The sequence below is a fragment of the Psittacula echo genome (assembly GCF_963264785.1).
Source record: "Psittacula echo genome assembly, chromosome: 4".
NCBI classification, from domain to species: domain Eukaryota; kingdom Metazoa; phylum Chordata; class Aves; order Psittaciformes; family Psittacidae; genus Psittacula; species Psittacula echo.
Genome location: NC_137738.1, coordinates 48439931 through 48464284, shown reverse-complemented (window position 1 = coordinate 48464284; position 24354 = coordinate 48439931). Strand labels below are relative to the sequence as shown.

The 24354-nt window shown below is 41.3% G+C and overlaps 1 protein-coding gene across 2 annotated transcripts; it reads left to right on the top strand.

The window, feature by feature from the left end:
• Positions 1 to 5629: 5629 nt before the first annotated feature.
• TBPL1 (TATA-box binding protein like 1) lies at positions 5630 to 18200 on the top strand. 2 transcript variants are annotated; one of them, XM_080617008.1, is made up of 7 exons: positions 5630 to 5917; positions 13084 to 13270; positions 13910 to 13992; positions 14610 to 14673; positions 16149 to 16252; positions 16353 to 16447; positions 17677 to 18200. In XM_080617008.1, exons 2-7 carry the CDS (start codon positions 13136 to 13138, stop codon positions 17745 to 17747), a joined length of 552 nt encoding a protein of 183 aa, XP_080473134.1. In that variant the 5' UTR covers positions 5630 to 5917; positions 13084 to 13135; the 3' UTR covers positions 17748 to 18200. The 2 variants fall into 2 exon arrangements, with proteins under 2 accessions (XP_080473134.1, XP_080473135.1); XM_080617009.1 differs by lacking the exon at positions 5630 to 5917 and adding an exon at positions 5948 to 6560.
• The last annotated feature ends 6154 nt before the right edge of the window (positions 18201 to 24354 follow it).

Genomic DNA, 24354 nt, shown 5'->3' with positions numbered 1-24354 from the left:
GGGTAAATATAACTTTGTGCTCACTATGCTGCGCATTGCTTCGTGCTCCTCAGCCCAGCATGCTTTATGATGGGAAGTGGCACAACGAGTAATAATGGTGCTTTTTTATCCCTAGTGCAGTAAAGCTACTGGTGTGTTACAGCTTGGTGAACTTCTGCAACCCTGAGAGGATGTCATAGGTCTGACCTAAAACTTATGCTCCAGGGTGGATGGGGAAAAAAAGTGTTACATTTGGGAGGACTGCTGCTGGCAGATTCCAAACCCAGCAAAGTTCTGCAAGTAACTGATTTTTCTTCAGTTCACTTCAGACGCTGGTGTATCTGAGCTAGCTGTATAAAAACAACTTTGAGTAGGCCTAGGCATGCAGTCATTGCATTTCCCAGACACGGCATGGACATACCCTAAGGTCACAACAGTTCTGAGATGACGCATTTTCTTGCCTTAGGGTTTTGCCCTTAACTGAAACTTGTAAACAGATGAGATGGGTTTTCAAGCCAGTGCGCACGCGTGCACACAGCTACACCATCCTTGCATGGGGAGTGGAAAGATGAAAACCTTCTTGTAAGGCAAAAAATAAAAGATCATAACAAAAGTGGGAGAATAAAAACTGATGCAAATCCTTTCTTCACTTTAAATTCTTAGAGCCTGTTTTCCTTAAGCGAGGAAAAAAACCCCAACCCTTATTTACATCTCAGGCTGCTGTGTAAACTAGAAGACCATATCCAACTGTAAATATGGATTATCTACACACACGAGTCTTCTCTCTTGTTTACATGCTCTTTAAGAAATGGGGATCAGACACACTAGGGAAAACAGGGAAGGGTACAGCTACACAGCCTCGAGACAAGGGGGGCAAAAGGCATAGAATAACCCCTCTTCCTCTGACTACTACTGCTTAGTGCTTGTGAAGGGACAGGCTGGGGAAGGGAGCAACTATCAGCAGCTCCATCAGAGCTGGGTAGAGCCAGCCCATGGCAGAGTTGGAAACTGCGAGGTTGAGAGCTGCAGCTGCCTCCTCTGGGAGGAACATCTGCAAAATCCTGCACAGCAGCAGCAGGGGAGGAGGAGCGGGCACAGACAGTGAGTATTCCCAGGGATGCGCTCACAAAGATAACTGTCCTGCTGGATGGCTTCCCAGACTGCTGCAGCAGCACGTCCCTCCCCCATCAGGGACTAGGCAAAGACCATTGAGCGCAACAAGCAAACCAAGTGTCAGCGTGGCCTCTTGCTTCAGCATCCTGTGATGTTTTTTGATGGCCAAGCTGACCAAAATGGGAACAGTTCTTCCTCAGCGGTACCATGTTGTTTTGCTCTGACGTTTGTAAGACTTCCACAGAGCTGGCACCTCTGAGTCAATGTACAAATTAAATAGAAGATGGCAGTTACTCTGGAGCATTTGCAATCACCTCGTGACCAAATGTTTTCTCATAGGAGGTTGCTATCATTCTGATGGGAAGAAAAAGAGGTACAGAGCTGATAAGTGACTGGCTGAAGGTTCACACATAAGCTTGGTATGGGCTTAGGACACCCGCTCTTCTGGTTCACAAACTTATGAACTCTTCTCCTAGGAATGATGAAATCATCAGGGATCTTTGCTCTTTGATTCAGTATAAAGATAGGACTGAGAAGGGTGTAGGAAAGGATCCTCTCTCTCAGGCTGTACATCTCTATCTATATCTACACTTGCTAGTGTTGATAAAACGGTCTATGGACCATTCTCTGGATTCAACAGCCAGCGCTGTGGCCAGGGTCTGGCTGTGGCTCTCTATTACTGCCAACAAAGCTCAGCACACATAGTCTGTAAATACCATTCAGTTGGAGGGGCCGAAACTACAGACATGTATTAAATTATTGTAAATTTTACTAAAAAAAAAAGCCTCACCCTGATCATTTGACTTTATTCTGGGGTACTTCGCTGCCATTTTCTTCATATGCTTGTATTATATTAAATAATATATCTTACTATATGTATTACACAATATATACATACAAGCACTACATAATATATCTACACTATATAAAATATGGCATATTTACTGTATGATAACTATTTTTTATACAAAAATATATAAAATAATATATAAAATTATACAGAATGTCTGAATATCAGGGAGCTGGCTTACGTACCACTTGTGGCAGGGAGGTAACAGTTTTAACAGTGCTGGCATGAGGTACCATGCTGCACATCATCAGAGAAGTGTGAGAAGGCACAGTTGAGTTTACAGTTTCAGCTGATAAACTAAGCCCTACAGCAAAGGATTCCCTCCCTGACTGATCTCCTGCCAAAGGTTTAAGCTCATTCGCTGCTGGCTGCCAGCTTGGGAGATGTCTTGTAATTAGCCTGCAGTATCATAAGTGCATAGCTGACTACCATTCCACAGTGTCACTTCTATGGAACGTGTGAGACACAGGTTGCTCAGGGGTACGTCCTTGCCAAACACAAATACTTCAATACAGTCTTTTGCACAGAGCCTGCAGGATTTAAGATGCAGCTATATGAAACTCTCTCCTAGCCTTCCCTGTGGTCTGCTTCAAGGGGCCATCCAGCTTTTTTCTCTCCCCCTACACTTTCCCATAGCCTACCTTGCACTGGGTGTTATCTGATTGAAAATTAATCCTGTAAAAATAGACAAATCCAGATAACCAAGCATTTGCTTTAGTTTCATGCGTGATTTTTTTTTTTACAGAAACCTGCAGTTACAGCTGAATAACAACATAAAACATAATGAAATCGCATCTTTGCTCACTCTCACTGCTGTAATTACAGAACAAAAATATGTGCAGTGTCCTAAAGTTCAGTGATCCTTATTTATACTTTGCTAGTATTCTCGTACTGATGGCCCCAAGGAGCACACGATTCCATGCTGCATAATGTCCAGCACAGGAAACTGCCCTCCCACACCTCCATCTCCTCTTCATTTCTCAAACAAAGGACTGAGAACCAGAGGCACAGGAAAATGAAATCACATAGTAAGGAAGTGGCAGTGTCAGAAATGGTCTCTGTGCCTTCCCTGTTTGATGTCAGTACAGCATCTGGTAAGTTAAAACAAGGAATAGCAAGAGGAAGATGAAGACAGAGTTCCTGCACGTGGGAAATCCTTAGCATCTTGGTCATACTACTGAAGGAAGCCATGGGGGTACATTAGGGTTGTACGGAGGAACGGAGACCAGGAGGGGGAGAACATAAGGACAGGATAGCCAGTTTTGCAACTATATAGGTGTGGAAAAAAATTGCAGGCACAGCTGATAGGCTTACATGTCAAATTAGGCAGCTGCTCAATCACCTTATTTGCATTCCATGTTAATGTGATCACAGCAACTTGCATGCATGTGCACGTTTTCTAGATACATATTTAAAGATGCAATCTTCAGTACATGTCCTAGTCTAAACAGGAAAAGCTCAGGCTGAAAAGCAGTCAAAACTTTGAAATTGTATGTATGGGTTCATCTCTACATCAGTAAAAAAGCCCACCATGATTCTTTACATCCCGTGATGACTGCACATTCCTGTGGAACACTTGCTAGAAAAAAGTTATATCCTGAAATGAGCAAGCACGTGGAGACAGAAAATGGATGTGTATTTGCTAGAAGGCATTTTATGTTCAATTCATGCAGACCTTTACGAGTGTGCTAAAAAAATAGAAGCTTAGAATTCAAGCAAAATCAGGGTTTATAAAGCTTTTCTTCATAACTTGCCTATGCAATCAGCTATTCAGAAAAAAAAAAAAAAAAAAAAATCAGCATCTGTAGTGACACAGCTATACAGAACCTTGAAAGAACTGTCAGGGAGAAGACAACATTGCAACAATCTATCCCACAATAGCAATTTTAATTATAATGACTCAGAGCTTTTAGGCTGAAGCCCATAAAGAATTGAAACAGCCTTAAGGCACTCCATAGAAATGCTGGAAATCCCGTGCGAAGTTACAGAACTGCGGTAACAGTTGCTCTAAATTCAGAATCCCCGTCTCTAGCAGCACGCATCTTTTGACCATCTCCACCTGAAGGTGGCGGATCCGTTTCCATAACAGGCCGCGGGGTGGCAGCGCTGCCGCGCACGGGTCCCTCCTCCTAACGGGGAAGCATTAACAAGCCGGCATTAACAAGCAACACTGTCACTGGTACACTTGGAGCTGATTTGGAAAATCTGGAAGTTATTTTTGACAATTGAACCTGGTATTTTCAAGGATTGAACTGAATCTAGTAGAGGAAAACATCCCAACTCTGAAGGCTTCCAAATTTCTATTTCATATTGTTTCCTCTAATCAAAGATATTCTGCTATCACTTCACACACGGAAGTACGTAATTACAGAACCTTGATTTCAGAAAATTTTCAATACAATGAATACTCTGCACTACACACATATAAATATACAAATATATACTTTTCACTAAAAACTGATGTGTCTTTATAATCCTAAAGACAACCTAACTTTATCTTAATTCATCAGTCTGGGTGGTGAGTTCTTAAATGGCTACACTGCAGACAAATCATTTGTTCCTGGGCTCTCAAGTGAAGCACAACAAATGGATCTTCCAAGAGAAAATGCAAGCATAGTGGAAAGGCAGCTCAGCACACGCTCTACTCCCTACAGACAGCACAGGTGGCACAGTACCAAATTTGGAGGACTGTCCTGCACAGAGAACCAGTACCATCCCAACCACAACCAGTGTCCTCGTGTTCCCATTTCAGCCCTCCTCAGTGTGCCACACACAGTCACCTGCTCATAGAATCACAGACTGGTTTGGGTTGGAAGGGACTTTAAAGAAAAGTTCCAACTCCCTGCCATGGGCAGGGACACCTGTCACTAGACCAGGTTGCTCCAAGCCCCATCCAGCCTGGCCTCGAACACTGCCAGGGATGGGGCAGGCAAAGCTTCTCTGGGCATCCTGTTCCGTATGTTTTCTATCTCTGTTCCACTTGGGGTCAGTAGTCTACTCACACAAAAAGGTACCACAGTTTACTGGCATGGACTATCCCTTCAGTAGCAATCAATATTGCTTCAAATAAAAAAAAATTTCTTTAAAGCATTTGTAAGACAAGAGTCAGTGACCAGAATACTGCTGCAGTAGCAACAGCAGCAACATCTTGTTGCTGTGAATCCTAACTAAGGATTGCTGTGCCAGGCCCAGCGCTGACCACTTGGTTTGGTGAGTAAGCACACATGGAGCAGCCAAGCCAGCGACTGAGGTATGCGTAGGAAGCTGAAGAGGTCTGTGAGCAAGTACGCTCCCAGCAATGCAAGCTGTATGCCATGAGGGTTCACACCATCCAATCTGCCAACCGGATCTGACCTCCTGCCTGTTTGCTGGCAAAGATGCTACCTCAGACAATGTGGCTGTGACCAAGCAACTATCAGTGGGCCAGCACCCGCGTACCACAGGGTCACTGGCAGCAGCCCTGCGGGCCGGGGCTCCCAGGGCGGCCCACAGCCAAGTGCACAACCGGAAACTCCCCGCCTACTGCGCGGCCTCCGCAGCGTCTTAGCGAGAGCGGCCTCGCTGCGCCAGGCCTGGGGCGGGAGGCAGCACCATTACCACGGCAAACAAGAACGAGCGCCGTGCCGCTGGCTACCCGAGCAGGCCGCAGAGGGGCAGGCCGGAGCCGCACTCCACCCCACTACCTCCATCGCCCCGGGCGGTACCACAACTCCCCAGTACCTCAGGGGGCGGCAGACGAAAGCGGAAGTACGCTGCCAGCGCAGCCCCCTTCCTCCCCTCCCGCTGCCGTGACTTCCGGCGGCCGCTCTAGCCGGCGCCGCGTCTATGCCCGCGGCGCTGGGGGATGTTTATTGTCGTGGGGAGTGGGCCCACGACCCGGAACGCCGCTGGGCGCCAGCGGCGGGGCGCCTAGCAGCAGCCGGCACCCTGCTCCGCCCCGACCCGACCGCCAGCCGCCCACCGTCCGCCCGCACGGTAAAGACTGCCGCACGCCGACGGGCCCCTCTTCTCTTAGCCACCGCCTCGAGGGGCCGCAGGCCGGCGGTCCCGGCCGCCCCTGCCCGGGGGAGGGAATGCGGCCTCTCTCTTACTTTCCCCCATTCCCGGCTGAGGTGAAGGGGGCGGTGTGGGTCTCCCCCGCTCCCCTTCCGGCCCTGGCGGCTCCTCCCGCCGCGGTACCATGGTTCGCCCCTGAGGCGGGCGGGCGCAGTCAGGGAGAGGAAGGAGTTAAAACGTTCTCCAGGGAAAACTGCCCGTTCCCCTGCAACCGACGGGACTTCCCCGGAGGTCACCGGCTGCTCTGTGCCCGAGTTCCAGAAACAGCGTGCTGGGCCCTGGAGGCTTTGTAGCGGCCCCGCGGTCGGCGCCGCTCCGGGTAGCGAAGCGCAGAGGAATCGCCTGACGCTGCTAGGCGGCGGAGAGCGGCATGGCTAGGCCGCCTGCTGCCGCCGCTTTGTTTCCGCTGCGCTGGCCGGAGAAGTTTTCGGTTGGGGTTGGAGGAGAGAAAAATAATTGTTAGCACGAGTCGTGACGCTGGTACATGCAGGACTTGCAGTGAGGTGCCCAGCAATGTGAATAGGAAGCGTACATCTGTTTCCTCAGTCTGGATGTGCGGATGGTAAATGTTGGGCTGGGAGGGGGATGAGAGGCTTACCTGTTGTGTTAAAATACTTTGTAGCGGCGAAATGGATTTTTATTTTTCCTACAATGTCTAATCAAATTGAAGTGGCCATTTATCCTCTCGGTTCGAACTTTCATCATGATCATGACAGTTTTCTATGTGTCATATCGATCTAATGGAATGCTCTTAATGCTTGGCATTCGACTGTTACTGGATGTGATAAGGGAAAGGTGACACTAAATTCGAGTCAAGTGGGTCTTGCTTTGAATATGAGCGGAGCTTTTTGATGAGACAGATTTGAGGAAAATGGCCTGTTATGGATGTTATGAACACACTTCCTGGTCTTGTTCTGTGAACTGTTTGTCTTTATTCCTGCAACTGGGTTTGTGTTGCAAGACCCCAGATCCATGTGGATGCAAATAGGCTTAGCCAAGAGAATTTTTGCAGTGGGATTGAGCATTTGTGCCCTACATGCTTATATCATAGCTAGCGTCATCATTCTATGCATTGGTCTAATTGGATAAATCTCTACTTTGATGCTGGTTTTATGTGTATTTGGAAATTTTCTCCCTCTCCAAAATATATTTGTTTAATTCGGTAGGAAATAGTCATGACTGCAAATCCTGTAAAGTGAGAACATTAGCTTCAAGATGGCCTTTTGCTTCAGGGAGAATTTAATTTGCCATTAGAGACAACAGAAAAGTAAATGCATGCCCCACTAGCTAAGTGGCTATAAGAGAGTTGTTTGGACCAGAGTATTTTCTGTACAGACAGTAGTATCTGTGTTGTTCTTGGTTCATCTGCCACCGTGACTGTATCAAATCTAGGAATTCAAGCAGATTTCAGAGGTCTGTCACCTTGAGCATTTGATACAGACCTGTTTCCTGAGGGACTGAATACAAAAATGCATCTGCAGTGGAATGTTGTAATTGACTCTCCTCATTCCTGAAGGGCTTTTTGTGTGTTCTCTGTTCTGATATGGAAACTTCATATGGAGGTTCCTGCTAACGTCTTAAAAATGTTTTTTCAAGCATTAGTTTGATGAATGCCTACTGGCGCAGTAGTGATAGGTATCTTTTCAGCTGGACTGTTGGAACTGTTTGTGAGATTGGTGAGTTTCTGAACTGCTTTGGAGCAGGGTTAAAAATAACCAGTAGAAGTTGCTTATACTTGGGCTGCTTGTGGAAAAGGTGTTTATTAAACCATTCTGACACTAAAGTAACCATTGTTAGTTACCCCCTATCTACCTTCATGGTCAGAGTTTCTTGGATCAAAGGTAGCCAAGAGCTTAAAATAATACTTTGTTTATATACTCCATCCCAAGTGCCTTTCCTCTCTCTTTGATGATGATGGTGTGGTTGGTCTGGTTTGGAATGTTTTGAAGGCAGCACTGGCTTTTGCTAGATTGCAAGATTTCAATGCAGGGTGTTTGTCTTCATGTGTGTTTATATAATACCTAAAATAGTATGGCCATGGTCCTTACAGGGGATGTATGGGTAATGCTTTGTTTAAGCACTTGAGTGTTCGTTCCTCCTCCTGTTTATTATTCTGGGAAGTTTCTCTAGTTTCTCTGTAGAATATGTTACTTTACAGTGTCAAGTGTCCTTGAGTTAGCTTTTGTTGTTGTTTTTATTTTTGTATTCATGCTTTGCTCATCTACTTTTTTTTTCTTCCCCTTCCTCATTTTTTTTTTTTTTTTTCATTAGGGTAATATTCCAGATGTCTCCCCAAAGTCTATGTTGAAAAGAAAGAGCAGTATTTTTAAATGTCCATCTTTGTAAATGTTTAATAATAAAAACTTCTGCAGAGATATATTAAAGCTTTTTTTTTTTTCTCTGTTGGGGTATGTTGTATTAGGCTGGTGCAAGAGAACTCAAAATCAAAGTTGCCTAGTTTCTTTTGCTGGAGAAAGCTCGGTGAAGTACATAATTTAATACAAATTCTGTATATACAGAGAAGTAGATGATGTTGTTTTCAATTTTAGGCTATTATTAAATTAGCATTAAATGACAAAACATAATTTTAGAAATGAGATTTAAGCTGCCAAAAATCTAAGGTTCAGATGAGCGAACCTTTGGGCAAAATTAATCAAGAAAACCTAAGCTCAATAAAATCAACTTAGGTGTTTGCAAATCTGGAACAGGAAAGAACCAGATGTTTGGTTTCTTCTCTGGCACTCTGCTCTGCAAGTGTAACTGCGTGAATATCGAATAGTAACAGGCTGATATGTAACACTGTTGCTTGATCTCAAAATGTATTTGTAAAAGCATGAAAGCATTATTTTCCCCATTTTGCAGATAAGAGACAGAAATGCAGGTTTTGGGAAATAACATGATGGGTCAGGGCTGCACAGTAGGGATACAGTAGTGTATATCAGTAGCAGAGAAGATGAGAAAACTGGGGAAGAGGAGGATCAGAGTATTGTTTAGGACTCCTGTGATCCACCTATCTATGCTGCTGCACATATGTATAAAGAATAACTTTTCTTTTTAAGATAACATTGTTACACCTTTTTTATAAACATATTCTTCAGAAGTTATTTTTATATAGTGCATGTATTACTATTTTCAGAAAAGGTTTAGCTTGTTTCAGTTCACATGTCTCCTATGAATTTGGATATCTATGAGACTTCCCAAAGAAAGGCAGCAGGCTGCCTCTTCTCTAGAATCTTTTCTTTGTTGTAGTACAATGTGAGACATTAAAATGAATGCTTAAGGCAGAGGTTGTAGTAGGTAATGCTCATTCACTTCTTGGACAGAAAGTATCCAAGTCTAGAAGCATTTTGGTTTACTTGATATTTCTCAACCATGGAAGAGGTTAACATTGTATTTGTATAATAAATGGGAATGGGTATATTCAAAATTGTTGACACAGTTTCAGATTCTTAAAGAACAGCGGCAAGAGCAAATAAGAGTTTCCTTAATACAAATGAGGAAAACCTGGTAATTAATATTTGAATAGTTCAATATTTGAGGGAAAAGCTTAACAAAGGAATACTTCTATTAGATCAAGTGCTGTTAAAGTAGAATAAAGGCAGTTTTCAGTATTTTTACACTTTGTTCAGATACTGCTTCTGTGAGAAATTATATTCATTTTAATTGAATGTCACAAAACATGTCTAGAATTTTAGCTACAGCTCAAATTAAATTTCAATTTAAAAAGCTCCTCTATAAATACCTGTTGTCTTTAACTTTCAGAACGTGGCTAATGAAAATGGGAGCGCATTAATGTGTAATTTTTCTCCCATTAAAATCTGTGCAAGTAGGTTGGATGTCTAACCAAGCTACACCATAATGCTGAAAACATCCTTACTGACAGCTCCACAGCATCTTAATGTTATTTTCTCCTATAGATCCCCCTTTCATGATAGGTCTTTTCCTTTTAAATTGTAATTTACCTCTGTCAACCATTTTTTCCTTTGTTCTGATCGAACATGTGACTTTTCTCCCCCGATCTGTTTAAGACAAGCCATCAGATTTTTATGGGGGCATTATCATACAGTATTATGGCTTGCTTAGAGGTTATCAGCCTTTCAAGGATGTTATGCATGATGATGGTATTCTTTCAGAATGTAGAGGTTGAGGGTGCCAATAGAAACTTGCTGATAATTGGGATACGCTGCTGACTGGAGTTATCTTGTTTTCTTACATGGCAGTCATTCCTGGGTTCCAGTAAGTGAACTTGGCAACAGCCAGGATTAAAGCCAGTGTGAATCCAAATGCCTCTCTGAAGATGCCATGGGTTCCAGCTCCTTGCTCTGTGCTGGCCCTGCCTGCGTGCCATTTGAAATCTGCACATGTGCTATCTTTGGATCTGATGCCATAAATTACTAACCCAATCTGTGGTAGTCCATCAAAACCAGATGGGATAAGTAATTTCTAACTTTGAGGATTCATATAATTTTTTCATTTTCTTAAAAAGGGATCTAGGAATACTAATTAGTTACTGTTTGTTCTCTTGGCTGCTTCCCCCCCCACCTCACCCCCACACATAGCCTTTGGTTTTTCTGGTTTTCTCTTGCTGTTTTTTCATTTCTTTTCTGCTATCACCCATCTTGCCTTTTCTTCTGTTGGACAAGCTGACAAGTACAGAATAATTCTTTCAGCTGGGAACAAGCTGCCCAGTAGAAGCAGCCACCAACACAGCAGTTGACCCAGTATATTATGCACATCTGCTTTGTAGTTTATTACTTCTGTATTGTCAGTGAGTTGTAGTCAAAGATGTACCTTGAATGAGTTCTTGATTAGAGACTATGGCATGATGTTTAGGAAGTCATAGTCAAATGAAAGTACTGTTAATAATGCCAATTTTGTATCTTGAATATTTCTAATATAGAACATAAGGCCAAAACATTTGAAGTGATATAAGTGCATTATTACAGTCTGATATTGTTGTGGTTTAAACCCAGACAGCAACTGGAAACCACACAGCTGCTCCCTTACATCCTACCTGCAGTTACATATATTGTTCTTGATGCATAGGCTCCTGCTTCATCCACAGCAATAACCATGGAAAGCATTTCGTATATCTGACTATTTTTCTTTGATTTTCTTCTTTGTTTTCTGTTGTGTTCATTTTGGATTGTGCTGAACCAGCCCATGTCAGAGATGGAGCAGGTCAAAGCTCCTGTGCTGGTCATTAGCAGGATTGTGCCTGTGAATAGCCTCTGCAGCGTAGCCTGGGCAACACAGAGAGACATGGGTTCCTTATATTGTCCTGGGTTCAGCTGTAACAGTCATTTTTCTCCTTCTTAGTAGCTGGTGCAGTGCTGTTTTTCAGCTTTAGTCTGAGAACAATGCTGATAACACACCGATGTTTTAGTTGTTGCTAAGTAGCGCTTACCCTGATCAAGGACTTCTCAGCCTCTCATGCTCTGCCAGTGAGGAGGGGCACAAGAAACTGGGAGGAAGCAGAGACAGGACACCTGACCCAAACTAGCCAAAGGGCTGCTCCCTACCACAGCATGTCACGCCCAGTATATAAACTGGGGGAGTCACCTGGAAGGCCCACATTGCTGCTCAGGTTGGGTTCAATATCGGTCGGCAGGTGGTAAGCAATTGTATTGTGCATCACTTGTGTGTGGGGGGGTTTTTTTATTCCCTTCTCTTTTTAGTTTTATATTCTCTCCTCTTGTAATTTGCCTGATTATTATTATTACTACTAGTAGTAGTAGTAGTTTTATATTATGCTTTAGTTATTCGACTGTTCTTATCTCAGCCTGTGGGGTTTACATTCTTTTGGTTCTCCTCCCCATCCTGCCTGGAGAGAGAGGGGAACAAAGAAGTGAGTGAGCAAGTGACTGTGTGGTTGAGTTACCGGCTGGGCTTAAACCACAATAACTAAAATTTTAGATTAATGGATCAAGATAATATTGTCTCTGTCTCTTAGACTATGCTCCACCTTCAGCTACTTCTCCTGGAGTAAAACTAAGGTTTTTACATTCTTCTTCAAAGAAAAAACCCTTAATGAGCTACAGGATTTTGATACAAGTCTTTTTCACTATATACGAATGTTCTTGTTCTTTTCCTGTCTCCTTCCCCCAAATACTTCACCTGAGATTTGAGAGGTCTGCTGTCTGGGCTTTGGTATACTTGCAGAAGAGATGTTGGGCAGTCTGGAGCTGGGCTGCTTGTAGCCAAGCTCACTGTTTTATGGTCCTTCTCCCTCAGTTGAAGTACTTGCTACGAGTGTCACTTTCAGCGTGCACTGGCAGACTGGATGCTTCCTGGCTGCCTTAGGGTTGCTGTGTGTGCACTAGGCGGCCATCCTGTGCCTTCACAGTTACTCATGCTTTTCCTTGGAAACGCTCGATTTTACTCGGCACATGGAGTACTTACTTTCATTCTGCATGGTTCCTGTGGGCAGTGCAGGAGGGGCTGAGAGGCTACTGAGTCTCAGCCCACACTGTTGCTGCTACCAGGATGTTTTGTACAGTTCCCATTATGCTGTTATGTTGGGAGAGCTAGGCCAAGAGTGCTGGATGAAGATGTAGTAGCAGGCTGTCTACAGGCTGCAGTTTGTGTAAGCTATGTTAGTTCAAAGTTACTAAGCAGGCTTATCCATTCCAACACAAACGTCAAGCTGTTCAGAATTACCAACTTCAGCAGTCAGAGAAGTGCATTTTCCTGAGGTGTCTATTGACATCCTCAAGTGAACTGAGGAAAGATTATCCACTGGAGCTATGGAAAAAGTTTCAGTAATCTTTATTGCGTCCTAATATAGTTGGTAAAAGTTGTAACATAATTAAGTGGCAAGTTTAAATATATATATATATATATATATATGTATGCACACTTTATTTCTGTTGAGTCTGGCAACATGGCTTCAAACCTCCAAAGTAACCTTCTGTTTTCTAGCATACGGGATGCAGACACTCCGCCTCCCCACACAGAGTTAACTTAAATGAATCAGAGTGTAGTCACTTCTGCTTCTTGTCTCATTTATGGGACAGGTGTATACAATCGCATTAATAGGCAGGGGTTTTTTGATATGTTTTAATTTTATCATTTTTGTTTCTCAGGATGTAATCTTCATGGTGAGCTGGTGGGAAAACTGAGTTGTAAATCACCCCAATGGATGCGGACAGTGATGTTGCACTGGACATTTTAATCACAAATGTAGTGTGTGTTTTTAGAACAAGATGTCATTTAAACTTGAGGAAGATTGCATTAGAGGGAGCAAATGTGATATACAAGCGTGATGTTGGGGTAAGAGGTTCAACATAGCTCTGTTATCTTTTTTTTATGAATGTTCCTTAAGCTAAACGTTCTTGTGTCTGGTATGTGTGTGGTGGATAGAATAGAATAGATAGCATATGGATAGCATAGTTTTATTTCTTGATAGGCATTTAGTCTATCAAACACCAAAAGGGGAGTGGGTAAAAATTGTCTCAGAAGACTGAAACTAGTGAGGTGAATACTTGGTGCTAGGTATGTGATGAGCCGTCTTGCACTTCAGGGTTCCAAAATTGCCTCCCAAAATTTGGTGTCTTTGTCAAGAAGATATATCCTGATGAAGAGTCAGCAATGTGGGAGTCACTGTAATAAGGAATAAAAAAAAGCACAATGCCTGTGGGTTTCAGCTTTTTATTCAGAAGAAAATACTTTAATCTGTTTTGTGAATACTGAATGACTGGCTGAGATATTCCACACTTACTTTGCTCTTCTCTGGAGCAGGGTTGTTTTTAATTACTGAAAGAGGTGAAGGAACAGTTCAAGGCTATCAGAAATAAAGGAAACGTTATTAGTGTAACTGTTGATTTCTCTAACAGTTGATGTAATTTTTTTTCCAGTGTGAATTGAACTAACACTAATTCCAAAATCTTCCACTTTTATTTTTCTTTTTAGAAGGTATTAATGAAGCTTAGAAAACCTAGGATTACGGCCACAATTTGGTCCTCAGGAAAAGTTATTTGCACTGGAGCCACAAGGTGAGTTGATGGAGATTCTTTCTCTAGCTTAAGTTCTTGTGCATTTTAAAATAGTGTTGTAATGAAGGTGGCAGCAAGAGACAGTACTTGACACTGTTAAGATTCACTCACACTGGATCTCGTGTTGATCCTTGCCAGGATACATATCTGGAAGGAAGTCTTCTATGTGAGTGTCTGCCTCGGACTGAGTAGGAATTTTAAGCAACATCATTTCAGCCTTCTGGGAGAGCAGCAGGCAAAATACTTTATGAAGAAGATCCTAGAGATCTCATTTGAGAACTCTTCAAGCTATGTTTTCAGCCAGGACTTGAAACTTGGGAAAGGATGACCTTCTTTGAGGGGTATCTCTTATTCTTTTATGAAACCCCACCAAAATTTAATTGAATTATACAGTGTTGAGGAAGTGGAAAGAAGCAAAAGCAGACTGTCAGTTCAGATATATCTGAGACTTGCTAAACTCATAACAGCTGAATTGCTTCTAAGATACATCTGCATTGTAGAGTAAGGATAAGATGCAATAGTTCATTTTGTAGTCTGAATAGCTGTTGTGGTATGTGTGCACACAAATATATACTCTATTTCCGTTAATGTTAGATTCTTTTCTTTCTCCTTTATAGTGAAGAAGAAGCTAAATTTGGTGCCAGACGATTAGCTCGTAGTCTACAGAAACTAGGTTTTCAGGTAAATCTAATGAAAAAGGACTTGCATGACTCATGCAATGCTGGTAGTTCATTTTTTAGAAAGAAACAAAAATGAGGGAGCATTATGATTTAGCAGTGAGCATGTTTTCACTCAGATGCCCCTTTTGTGTTTTCATATATTTTCCAGATGCTGGTTAAAGAGAAGCTGTTTTATTTTGTGGATTTGAGTTTTGTTTGGCAGCTCACAGTAGTGCTTCTTCACTAGCTAATGAACAACAAAATTTGTTTAAGAAACGAACCACCCACAGATATTTCTTGGATAGCATTACAATATCTTGAAAGATTTATTTGGAAGGAGTGACAAAGGGTATAAGCCTAACTGTCATTTAAACATAATTTTACCTTGTTTCTGGTGGAATAGCAGATACGTGTCCATCTTGTTAAGGGGAAGTTTGAGCCTCTTTTATTAAAGAGGAGGGGCCAAAAAGCACTTCTGTGCTATGAGGTTGCACAGGAGGAAATAAGTCAAAGAAAACATTCAGGACATGAAAATACTTTTTTTTTTTTTTTTCCCCTCCTGGGTTTGGGTTAACATTACCAGTCAAAACCACCACTTACATTTCATAGTAAAGGTTGAAAAAAGGCAATGTGAGTGACTTAAAATGACATAGTTTAGTATTCTAAAACTCCTGGTAGTCAGTTGTGGTGTTTACCTGCAGTTTCAGTTTACAGGCAGACAAATACACACAGTGGCTGTCCTTTGGCAGGGAGAGGCTCCCTTTGATTGTAGTGCGTAAAAGCAGTTGTGACAGGCTATCCAGGTAACACTGCATCAGACCCAAGCAGAAGTTAGACACACTACTGTTACGAATGTACATGTTAGACCCAGCCTCTAAAAGTTTGACTGGAACATTAAATCAGTGAGGTGAACTGTGCTTCAAGGATGGATGCACCAAGTTTTATTAAAAAGTAAGCAGTTTAAGTGAAAATTAAATTAATAGTTGACTTTTTATATTGGTAGCATCCTTCTAAAAAGTTTTGACTGAGGAACAGTCATTTTAAGTTTAGGCAATCTCAGGACATGAACAAAAGTTTTATTCAGTGATACTGCCAACAGTGACTTCTCAGCAGTGCATTTGTTTTTTTAGGAATTGTCTGCTGGCTATTTTGTTGTCATCTAAAATGGCTGTGGTGAAGAATAACTGAAAGCCAGTAGTTTGAGCAGGGTTTCAGAAAGTAACAGCAGAAAAACAGCCTGCCAAACCGGCTACTGGAGATTTGAAACAAACCAATTTTCACCTTTTTACTTATTCTTAGCTGAAGCATAAATAAGTGATTTGAGTCCATTAAGTACTGTTTATATCCCTATTAGAAATGCATCAATCGCAACGTTTTAATTTTGAAGTCTCATAAATATATTCTAATTACTAATCCTGTAACTTTTTTTTGTGACCCATTCATCTGCCTTACTGAAAACTGTATTTCTAACGGTTTTTTTTCTTCTCTTTTGAAAAGGTAATTTTCACAGATTTTAAAGTTGTGAATGTTTTAGCAGTGTGCAACATGCCCTTTGAGATCAGATTGCCAGAATTTACGAAGAATAACAGACCTCATGCAAGGTACAGTAGGATTTTTAAGGACAATAGTCTTGATATACTACTTAAGTTTTTATTTTTCAGCTCTAGATCTCTCTTTTTTACTTTATATTTTGTTTTCTAGTTATGAACCAGAACTTCATCCTGCCGTGTGTTACAGAATAAAAACTCTCAGAGCTACTTTACAGATATTTTCCACAGGCAGTATCACAGTTACAGGTATTTTGATGTCAGAAATAATTATTTACCTTGTTGGGAATACTTAATTTTAGGCCCAGTAGGTTTAGGAAAGGAAGACATTTAGGAGAGTCAAAAAATATGTTGAAGGGATTTTGTTCCCCAGTGCTAGGTTTGGTTTTGAGTGGAAGTTGTGGAGAAAGCGTTATTGTTGGTAGGCTGAAAAATTGCTTTGAATGTACGTAGTCTGGTCTTTATAAAACCGAAAGTGACATAGGATTTGAGAATGCAGGTATTTGTTTAAGTATTTGAATTTTCTTCCTTGTTTTCATAGTGCTGTAAACTATACGGCATGTAGCATTAACGTCCCTTTCCTAAATACATGTTTCCAAGCTGGAGATTTATGAAAACCTGTAGGATACATAGTATAGTCTGAAGTGAGGTAAAAAAATCCCTGAGTTCACGGTCAGAAAGTATGTGAGAAATTGCTGTTTTCATTTATCTGCATCACCTAACTTCTGTCCAGGATGAATTTCTTCTGGCGTGTTACTGCTTGCTTATTTGCAGTCTTAGTTATTCATTGCGTAAAATGGTCTAGTGCCTTTAGAAAGCATCACTACTTCATTCTTCCTTTTCTTTACCCAAATGCTCATAGATGATGTTAGCTAACTTTCGTATGCTTCATCCTGAGACAGTAGGCATTCCCTGGCTTGCAGGTTTTGTCTGAGATCAATGATGGAGCTATTAGCAAAATCCAGGCTAGAAAGCAATAGTCTGCTATTTTCAAATATAAAGTAACCTTGCTTAAAACATCGTGGGTTAAATCCAGTATTATTTAGCAGTAGCTTATGTTGGTAGGTTTTTAAAAGAAGAGATAAAAGTGGCTAGGCTTTGAGTAATACAGATTCCTAGAAGATTAGCAGAAGTAAAAGTATTTTTTACCTCTGCTAATCAGCTTCTGCCTTCTTCTCTAGGCTGACTGTAAATTGAAAAGCACCCAAGTTGTTATGAAATTAAATGGCAGTATTACCTATTTGTAGTCTAACTTGACCAGTGTAGAACGTCTTGCAGATTTCAGTTTCCTTGTGAATGAAAGTGATCAGAGGAACACCTTCTTAAGTTGGGAGAAATGGAGGAGAAATTATTTCTGTCTACAGTATTAAGTTGTAACAGCCAAAAATACTATTATTTTCAAGGTACTATGGTTATTTTAACTTCTGGCTTCCTGATTTTTCTCTTCCTACTGCCTTCTCTTTTTTAATATGTCTCAGGGCCAAATGTAAAGGCTGTTGCCAGTGCTGTGGAACAGATTTACCCATTCGTGTTTGAAAGCAGGAAATAAGTTTTATAACTCACCACTTGATGGTTAGGTTCCCTAACCAAGCACCTTTAGAGACTGCTGCACATTGGACTAAAAGCGAAAAGGAAAACTGGACCAACCATAGCAGAAGAATACAGACTCTTTTACTTGCTCGTGGCCACAGTATAAACTCCAGTTCTTTCGGATTTTACTCTTAACAGTGCTGTATTATAAAAACGGAAGTTTACAAGATATGAAATTGCTGCTTTTAAAAAGACATTCTATTTATTTTTGCAGTAATTTCTGTGTATTCATAAGCAAAGCTGTCACGATGTGCACTACCTTAATTTTTTTTTTTTTTTTTTTAGTTTGAGCTTGTGTTTTATTTGTGAATAGTCTTTTACATTTTTGTATGCTGAATATTGGGCACCAAAGAAGCTGTAAAAGTTATCTTTTTCACATGATGAATGTGCACAAATAAAGGTTTGGAAAATATTTCTCTTTATATCTGTTCTGTTATATTCCTTTCCCTTTTTCTATTACAGTTAAAATTGTATAGTTGCAAGTTAATTTGAAAAAATGTAAGAATAGTCTTTTGCTGATACCTTCTGTTTCTATTTGTAGTATGTGTAAAACTTTGTGCGTGGGTTAGACTGAAATCTATAGTAGTTACGTATGTTTATCCGAGGATGAAATTTGGTTTGTTCCCAGTTCTCTTAACTACATGCCAGACTTCAAGTACTTTTCTTGCTATTACATGAAGAGAAGACATTTCTAAATATAAAGGTCTACAGCAAGTGTTTTCCTATAGATGAGGAAATCTTGTCAACTAAAGGAGGTACTGCAGAAAAACCGACTGCCCTGTCTACCTACTGGATGCAGAAGGAAGAGTTACTGTGTGAGCTTTGGTTTTCAGGAAAGTGGTGGTGTTCTTCAGCATGAGAAGATGGTGCGGTCATGCTAATCCAGCCCCAGCCTATTGCTAAGTGATTAACACAGACCTTTTCTACGCTCTTCTTACTGTATAGTATTTTCATGACAGAAGCTGCCAAGAAGCAACGAAGCTTGATTCTGGCATGTGTTATTCTTGGTATTAATCTTGGACTTGGAAGCCAGTAGATGTTTTTCTCAGTAAGTGCACATTTGAAGCAGAAGAGGTGAATGCTTAAAAGTAACTGCAAATGCTACTTTTAAAAAGATACAATAAATATGTATAAATGTATGTGTGTCTTTTTTCCCTGTCTCATTGAAGAGAAATGTAATGCTGCTATTGTGTGCTGCAGGTAACACACACTCTTGGTGGGTGCTAAAAACAGTAAACCATGAGCTGTTACTGTACCAGAAGCCACAGCTGTGAAAGAAAAATGGAAGAATATCATTAAGAAGCAAAGGCATAGAATAACGTATTTCATCTGTTTAAGGGGATAGTATAGAAGTTGGGGTGTCTGTAGTGACTTCATGCAAAAGTTACGGAAACGAAAAAGGGGTGTGGGAAATGCTCAGCCAAACCCCTCAGAACAAAAGGAAGCAACAATTTGCCATAAGCCTTAAGTGGTATGTTCATAAAAGCCCTTTTAAAGCTCAGTATAAGTAGGAAAGAAAGGACTTCTAACCATAACATTACTAAGTTGAGTTTGATGGTCACAGAATTCATGGTAAATAGTGGGGAAAAGGATGCTTCCTGTATGCAAGCTTTCCAGTCTGTGTAGAAGATAGCGTGGACCTCAGCACTCCTGACACCAATGAGGATTTTGTGAAAAGTCAGAACAACAGACAAACCACCATTAGGGAACACTAGTGTATTATTACAGTTTAAAAAGGAAAAAGCAGAAGGTATTTGTACAATGAACAAAATGGTAATGGGTTTTCCAGGAAAAAAAATGTAGTCCTAAATGGATAAATGAGGAATTGGCCATTATAACAACAATAGCTGGTTTAGATTAGGCTTGCCTCTTTTTTTCTTTTGGGTCAAATTACAAAGCACTTGAGTGCCACCAGTGACATTCTGGAGCTTTTATGAAGCGTATGTGTCTCCTAAATTTATCTGTGGAGAAAGTGGTTTTTTTGTTAACACCATCATGTAGTATGAAATCTGCCTGCTAGAACAAAAATGAGAGATAATAACAAGCTGCTATGTATTAAAATGGGAACTGTTTCTTTTGAAATGCTGCTCAGATCTATGCTAGCAGTTTGAGGCCTTTGTAGCAATCCGTAAGGGGGCCAGAAAGCACACTACTAAACTTGCAGGGTAGTATTGAGAAAGAGAATAATATCAAATAAAAGATTCCTTGGAATGTGTGCTTACCTATCCTAGCTCCAAGGGAGCCTCAAACCATTTGTTACAAGCAGGCAGCATATGCTTACACTTGGGGATATTGTTTTATTTCCCATTCATGCTCTAAAGCAGTAGGTCCCTGCCTCAGTCTGGAATAACCCTTGCTGCTGCATGTTTCTACACGCATGTGAATACACACCCACCCCTTCCCCATCTTCATAAGTTACTCTTTGTTTCCTTCACTCTGTTGCGGTGCTTCCACCTAGGCTGTTGCTACCAACTCCTGCAGCCATGGTGTGGACCCCTGATGGGACAGCATGCCCCAGCAGGCTAGGTTCTCACCTTCCATGTGTGGAGCTGTGCTTTGGATTAAACGTACCTGTCATTCAATCAGCTCTTCCTCAATGGCCAGGTTTTCTAGAGCACTGCTCATCTCTCCCTGGAATCTTCAGGTGGATTCCATGCAAAACTCTGCATGGTGCTCAGCTATAGCGCTAGCAGCACCATAAAAACTTTGTTTCGTATTCCTTAGAGAGAAGGGTTGGTTCTATTTATACAACCAATTGAGGGCTCCTTTTTGGAGTGGAATGATAACTGACTCATTGCTAGCTTGTGAGTTGTCATAGCCACTAAATCTTTCCCTGCGCTTTCTAGCACCATTTTATCATTCTCTGACTTGCAATTAGCATTATCAGAGAAATTTGCACTTAGGCTGTCAGCTTTATTCAGATCCTTCTCACAGATTTGCAAAGCTCTGACTTCCAACCCAGTCTCTCCTAGTTTAACATTGCCTGCAAATTTAATCAGCATATTCTGTTCTGTAATATAGTCTGCTAATGAAGATACTGAGTAATTTTAGATCTGAGACATTTTTTTTTGAGTGCTTCAGAAATCTGGGGATGTGATTTTCAAGACACGTCCCTTTTTTCCCTTGTATTTTCATAGGTGATGAGGTTGTGACTGCCATGTCCTCAGATGTGCAGGCTTTGTTATAAAAGACAAGTGCAGTTAGGACTGCGTTTATAGGGCTATATAGGATTACAATTAAGACTATAGTTTATAATGATTTTAAAGGCCCTTGGCTACAGTGTCATCATCTGTTGGAGATACCTGAAGCTATTAGGGTCACTGCATTTAAACCAGTGTTGTAACTATTATAGAATCATAGAATGCCTTCTTCAGAAAATGATGTGTTTACTTATTTGTGTCTGCACTTAATCAGTGTGCATGTGGGAAGCTTAGAAGAGCTCACAATTATCCCCAAACCTGTAAGGTAGGGAGGCGATTTCTATGATATTTTCTGAGGTAAATTTACTTTTGTAAGAACACTCACAAAATGTATTACAGCAGAGGTTGGTTTGGGAAGCTGTAACGGTGAGAAAGATATTATAGAAGCCCTTTTCACTAAATGTGGTGTAATAGAAATTGTAAACTGGTATGGGCTTAGATCACATGTGCAGGTCTGCTACCTAGAGCCAGTTATCAGAAAACACTGCCAGACAGAGCAAATGGGGATACTACTGGAAACACAGGTAATCCACTACCTGGTAAAGTCACAGATCAGGAATTGGATTCATTTTCTGCAATACAGTCTTACTAAAAATGCATTATGTTACTTGATTTAATCTTAGGCACTTGTCAGTATAAAAACTACGTACATGATCATTTTACGTGTGTTCAGAACTGATAGTGGAATTTGTAGGTTTTATAAAAAAAAAGATGTCTATCGATCTAAGAAAAAAGCTTTACAGTACTAGCAGGTACAGCCTGCAGCCCTTTGCTGGTACTTGAGAAGTTCTTCTGCATCTTTGGCTTTTCTTCAACAAGAGCTTGCCAAGCTTCCAGGCTTGACATGTACTCATTAGGCAACACGTAGTACCAACCATGTATCCCATATTTTATTATTCTTTCAGTATCAGTAATAGAATGTGTTGTTTTCTCTAGCAAGAAACTATTCTTTTAGTATGCTCGAGCATACTATGGTTAAAAAAAACCCATAAATTCAGGCTGTTTGTGACAATGTGTGCTGATAGCAGAAGTGCAAAGATCAGGGTGCTGAGCATTAACAAACAAACAAGCCTCCCACCAAATCTTGTAGGTTTTGGCCATATTCTGGTTCTTGAATTCCTCACACCTCCAAGTGCAAAAATTTAAGGTAAAAAATTCAACCTCATGGCGCATTTATGCTTAAAGCCTTCAGCTGCCCCTTTCCCTTCCACCATCAGTCAATCTCTGACTTCACCTCTCCTTGCCATTTCATGTGCCCTCCTCATCCATGGCTTCTCTCCCACTACTCCAACCCCAGCTCTCCAGCTCTCCCTGTTTCACACTGCTGTGAAACTTTTATGTGGCTGAGCTCTAATGCATTTTGCATCCTTTTTATGACTTTTCAGAAGTTACAGGAACACTCTTGCCAATTCCTACTGCTGCAGTGCAGAGTAAACTTACTGTTGAGGTCAGGAGACTCTGCTATGTGGTATCCCCCACACAGGGGCAGGGGGACCTCTTCTCCTAGCAAGACCACAAGAGGGACCTCCTCTTAGAATCATAGAATAGTTAGGGTCGGAAAGGACCTTAAGATCATCTGGTTCCAACCCCTCTGCCATGGGCAGGGACACCTCACACTAAACCATGCCACCCAAGGCCTCATCCAACCTGGCCTTGAACACCGCCAAGGATGGAGCACTCACAACCTCCCTGGGCAACCCATTCCAGTGCCTCACCACCCTCACAGTAAAGAATTTCTTCCTTATATCCAATCTAAACTTCCCTTGTAAAAGTTTGAACCCGTTACCCCTTGTCCTGTCACTACAGTCCCTGATGAATAGTCCCTCCCCAGCATCCTTATAGGCCCCCTTCAGATACTGGAAGGCTGCTATGAGGTCTCCACGCAGCCTTCTCTTCTCCAGGCTGAACAGCCCCAACTTTCTCAGCCTCTCTCCATACGGGAGGTGCTCCAGTCCTCTGATCATCCTCGTGGCCCTGCTCACTATCTGAACTGTAGTCCTCAAACAAAATTCTAAGCAGGTCTTCAAATTCTATTGGAAAATTCAAAGTAATAGGAGCCAAAGTTTTCCATGTTTGTGGAGAACATGGAAGTACCTGAGATACAGGGTGGAATTTTAGCTTGGGATGGGAACCTGCTGATTCCCAGTGGGGAATGAGCAAAGAACTTTCAAGCTTACTGCTTCTGATGGGGCCTTTGGTCTGAGTCACCTATATCTCAGGTCACAGCACCACCGTCTGTCCACATGTCCTGGGTGTGCTCAGTCTCATGTTGCTTATAAATTATGTCAGAATTGCTCACGTGGACCCTTATGAGAAGTTTGGACTCTTATGAGATGATTTTGCTTTATTTTTGGTAGGTTGTATATGCCAAAACCTGCATCTTTCTGAGTCTTATGCATAAGCATAAGCACCCCTGAAAGCATCTTGGTCTCATGGTACCTGTGATTTTGTGAGGACTGCTGGCTCTAGGATCAGGATAAAAAAGATAAGGCAGCCATAAGCTGATCAGGTAGCCAGCGGACTACCCATTCAGAATTTCATTTGGTTTAAATGGCATGGGATCTGCACAGTTAAAAATCCTGTGTTATGATAACTACTTACCTGACCTTTATACTGAAAGTCCAACAGGGTCTTGGTATTAGTTCCTTTAAAGTTTACAATGCAGGAAAGTTGTGGTACAGATTTGGCCTGTAGGTTCCCACTCTGAGTAGCTAAATTTCCAGTCTTCTAGCAAATCATGCCCTTGGCTTCAATGGTTTCTTTTCAGGTTTCAAACACATGCTCACTGTATAAATAGACATATGCCTATAAATTTACAATGTCAGTGTCCAAAAGTGTGACCATGTGAGAATCTGATCAGAACTGATCTATCCCGCTCAGAAGTAAAACTTTACCTGGATCAGTAAGTCACTGTTCTTTAAGTGCAGGACACAGTTAGATGGTTTTAATGCTATAAGACAGCAAATAAAGTGGGATCATGTGCTTAGGTCAAAGCAGTATATGGACTCCAGCTGACAGTGTCAGTCTTGCTTCCTCAGTTAAATGCTGGAAGAAATGCCACTGTGTGGCTGCTTAGACAAGCGGCATGCTTTTAACGCATATTTTTTTAATTCAAAGAACCATTTATTTATCTGATAACAAATTTTTATCTTCTGATCATTCTAACAAAATCTGTTAACCTAAGAAAAAAAGACCTACATTTTTTTATGGGACCCATATAGATAACCCTTTATAGAGTTTTGTTGAGTACTTCAGGATACACTTGGTAAGAAATAATCAAGAATTTGACATAATTTATGTTTTACAGTGATTATGGTTTCCAAACTCCCTTTGTGCTGTCTTGTATCACGCAAATCTTACTTTCAG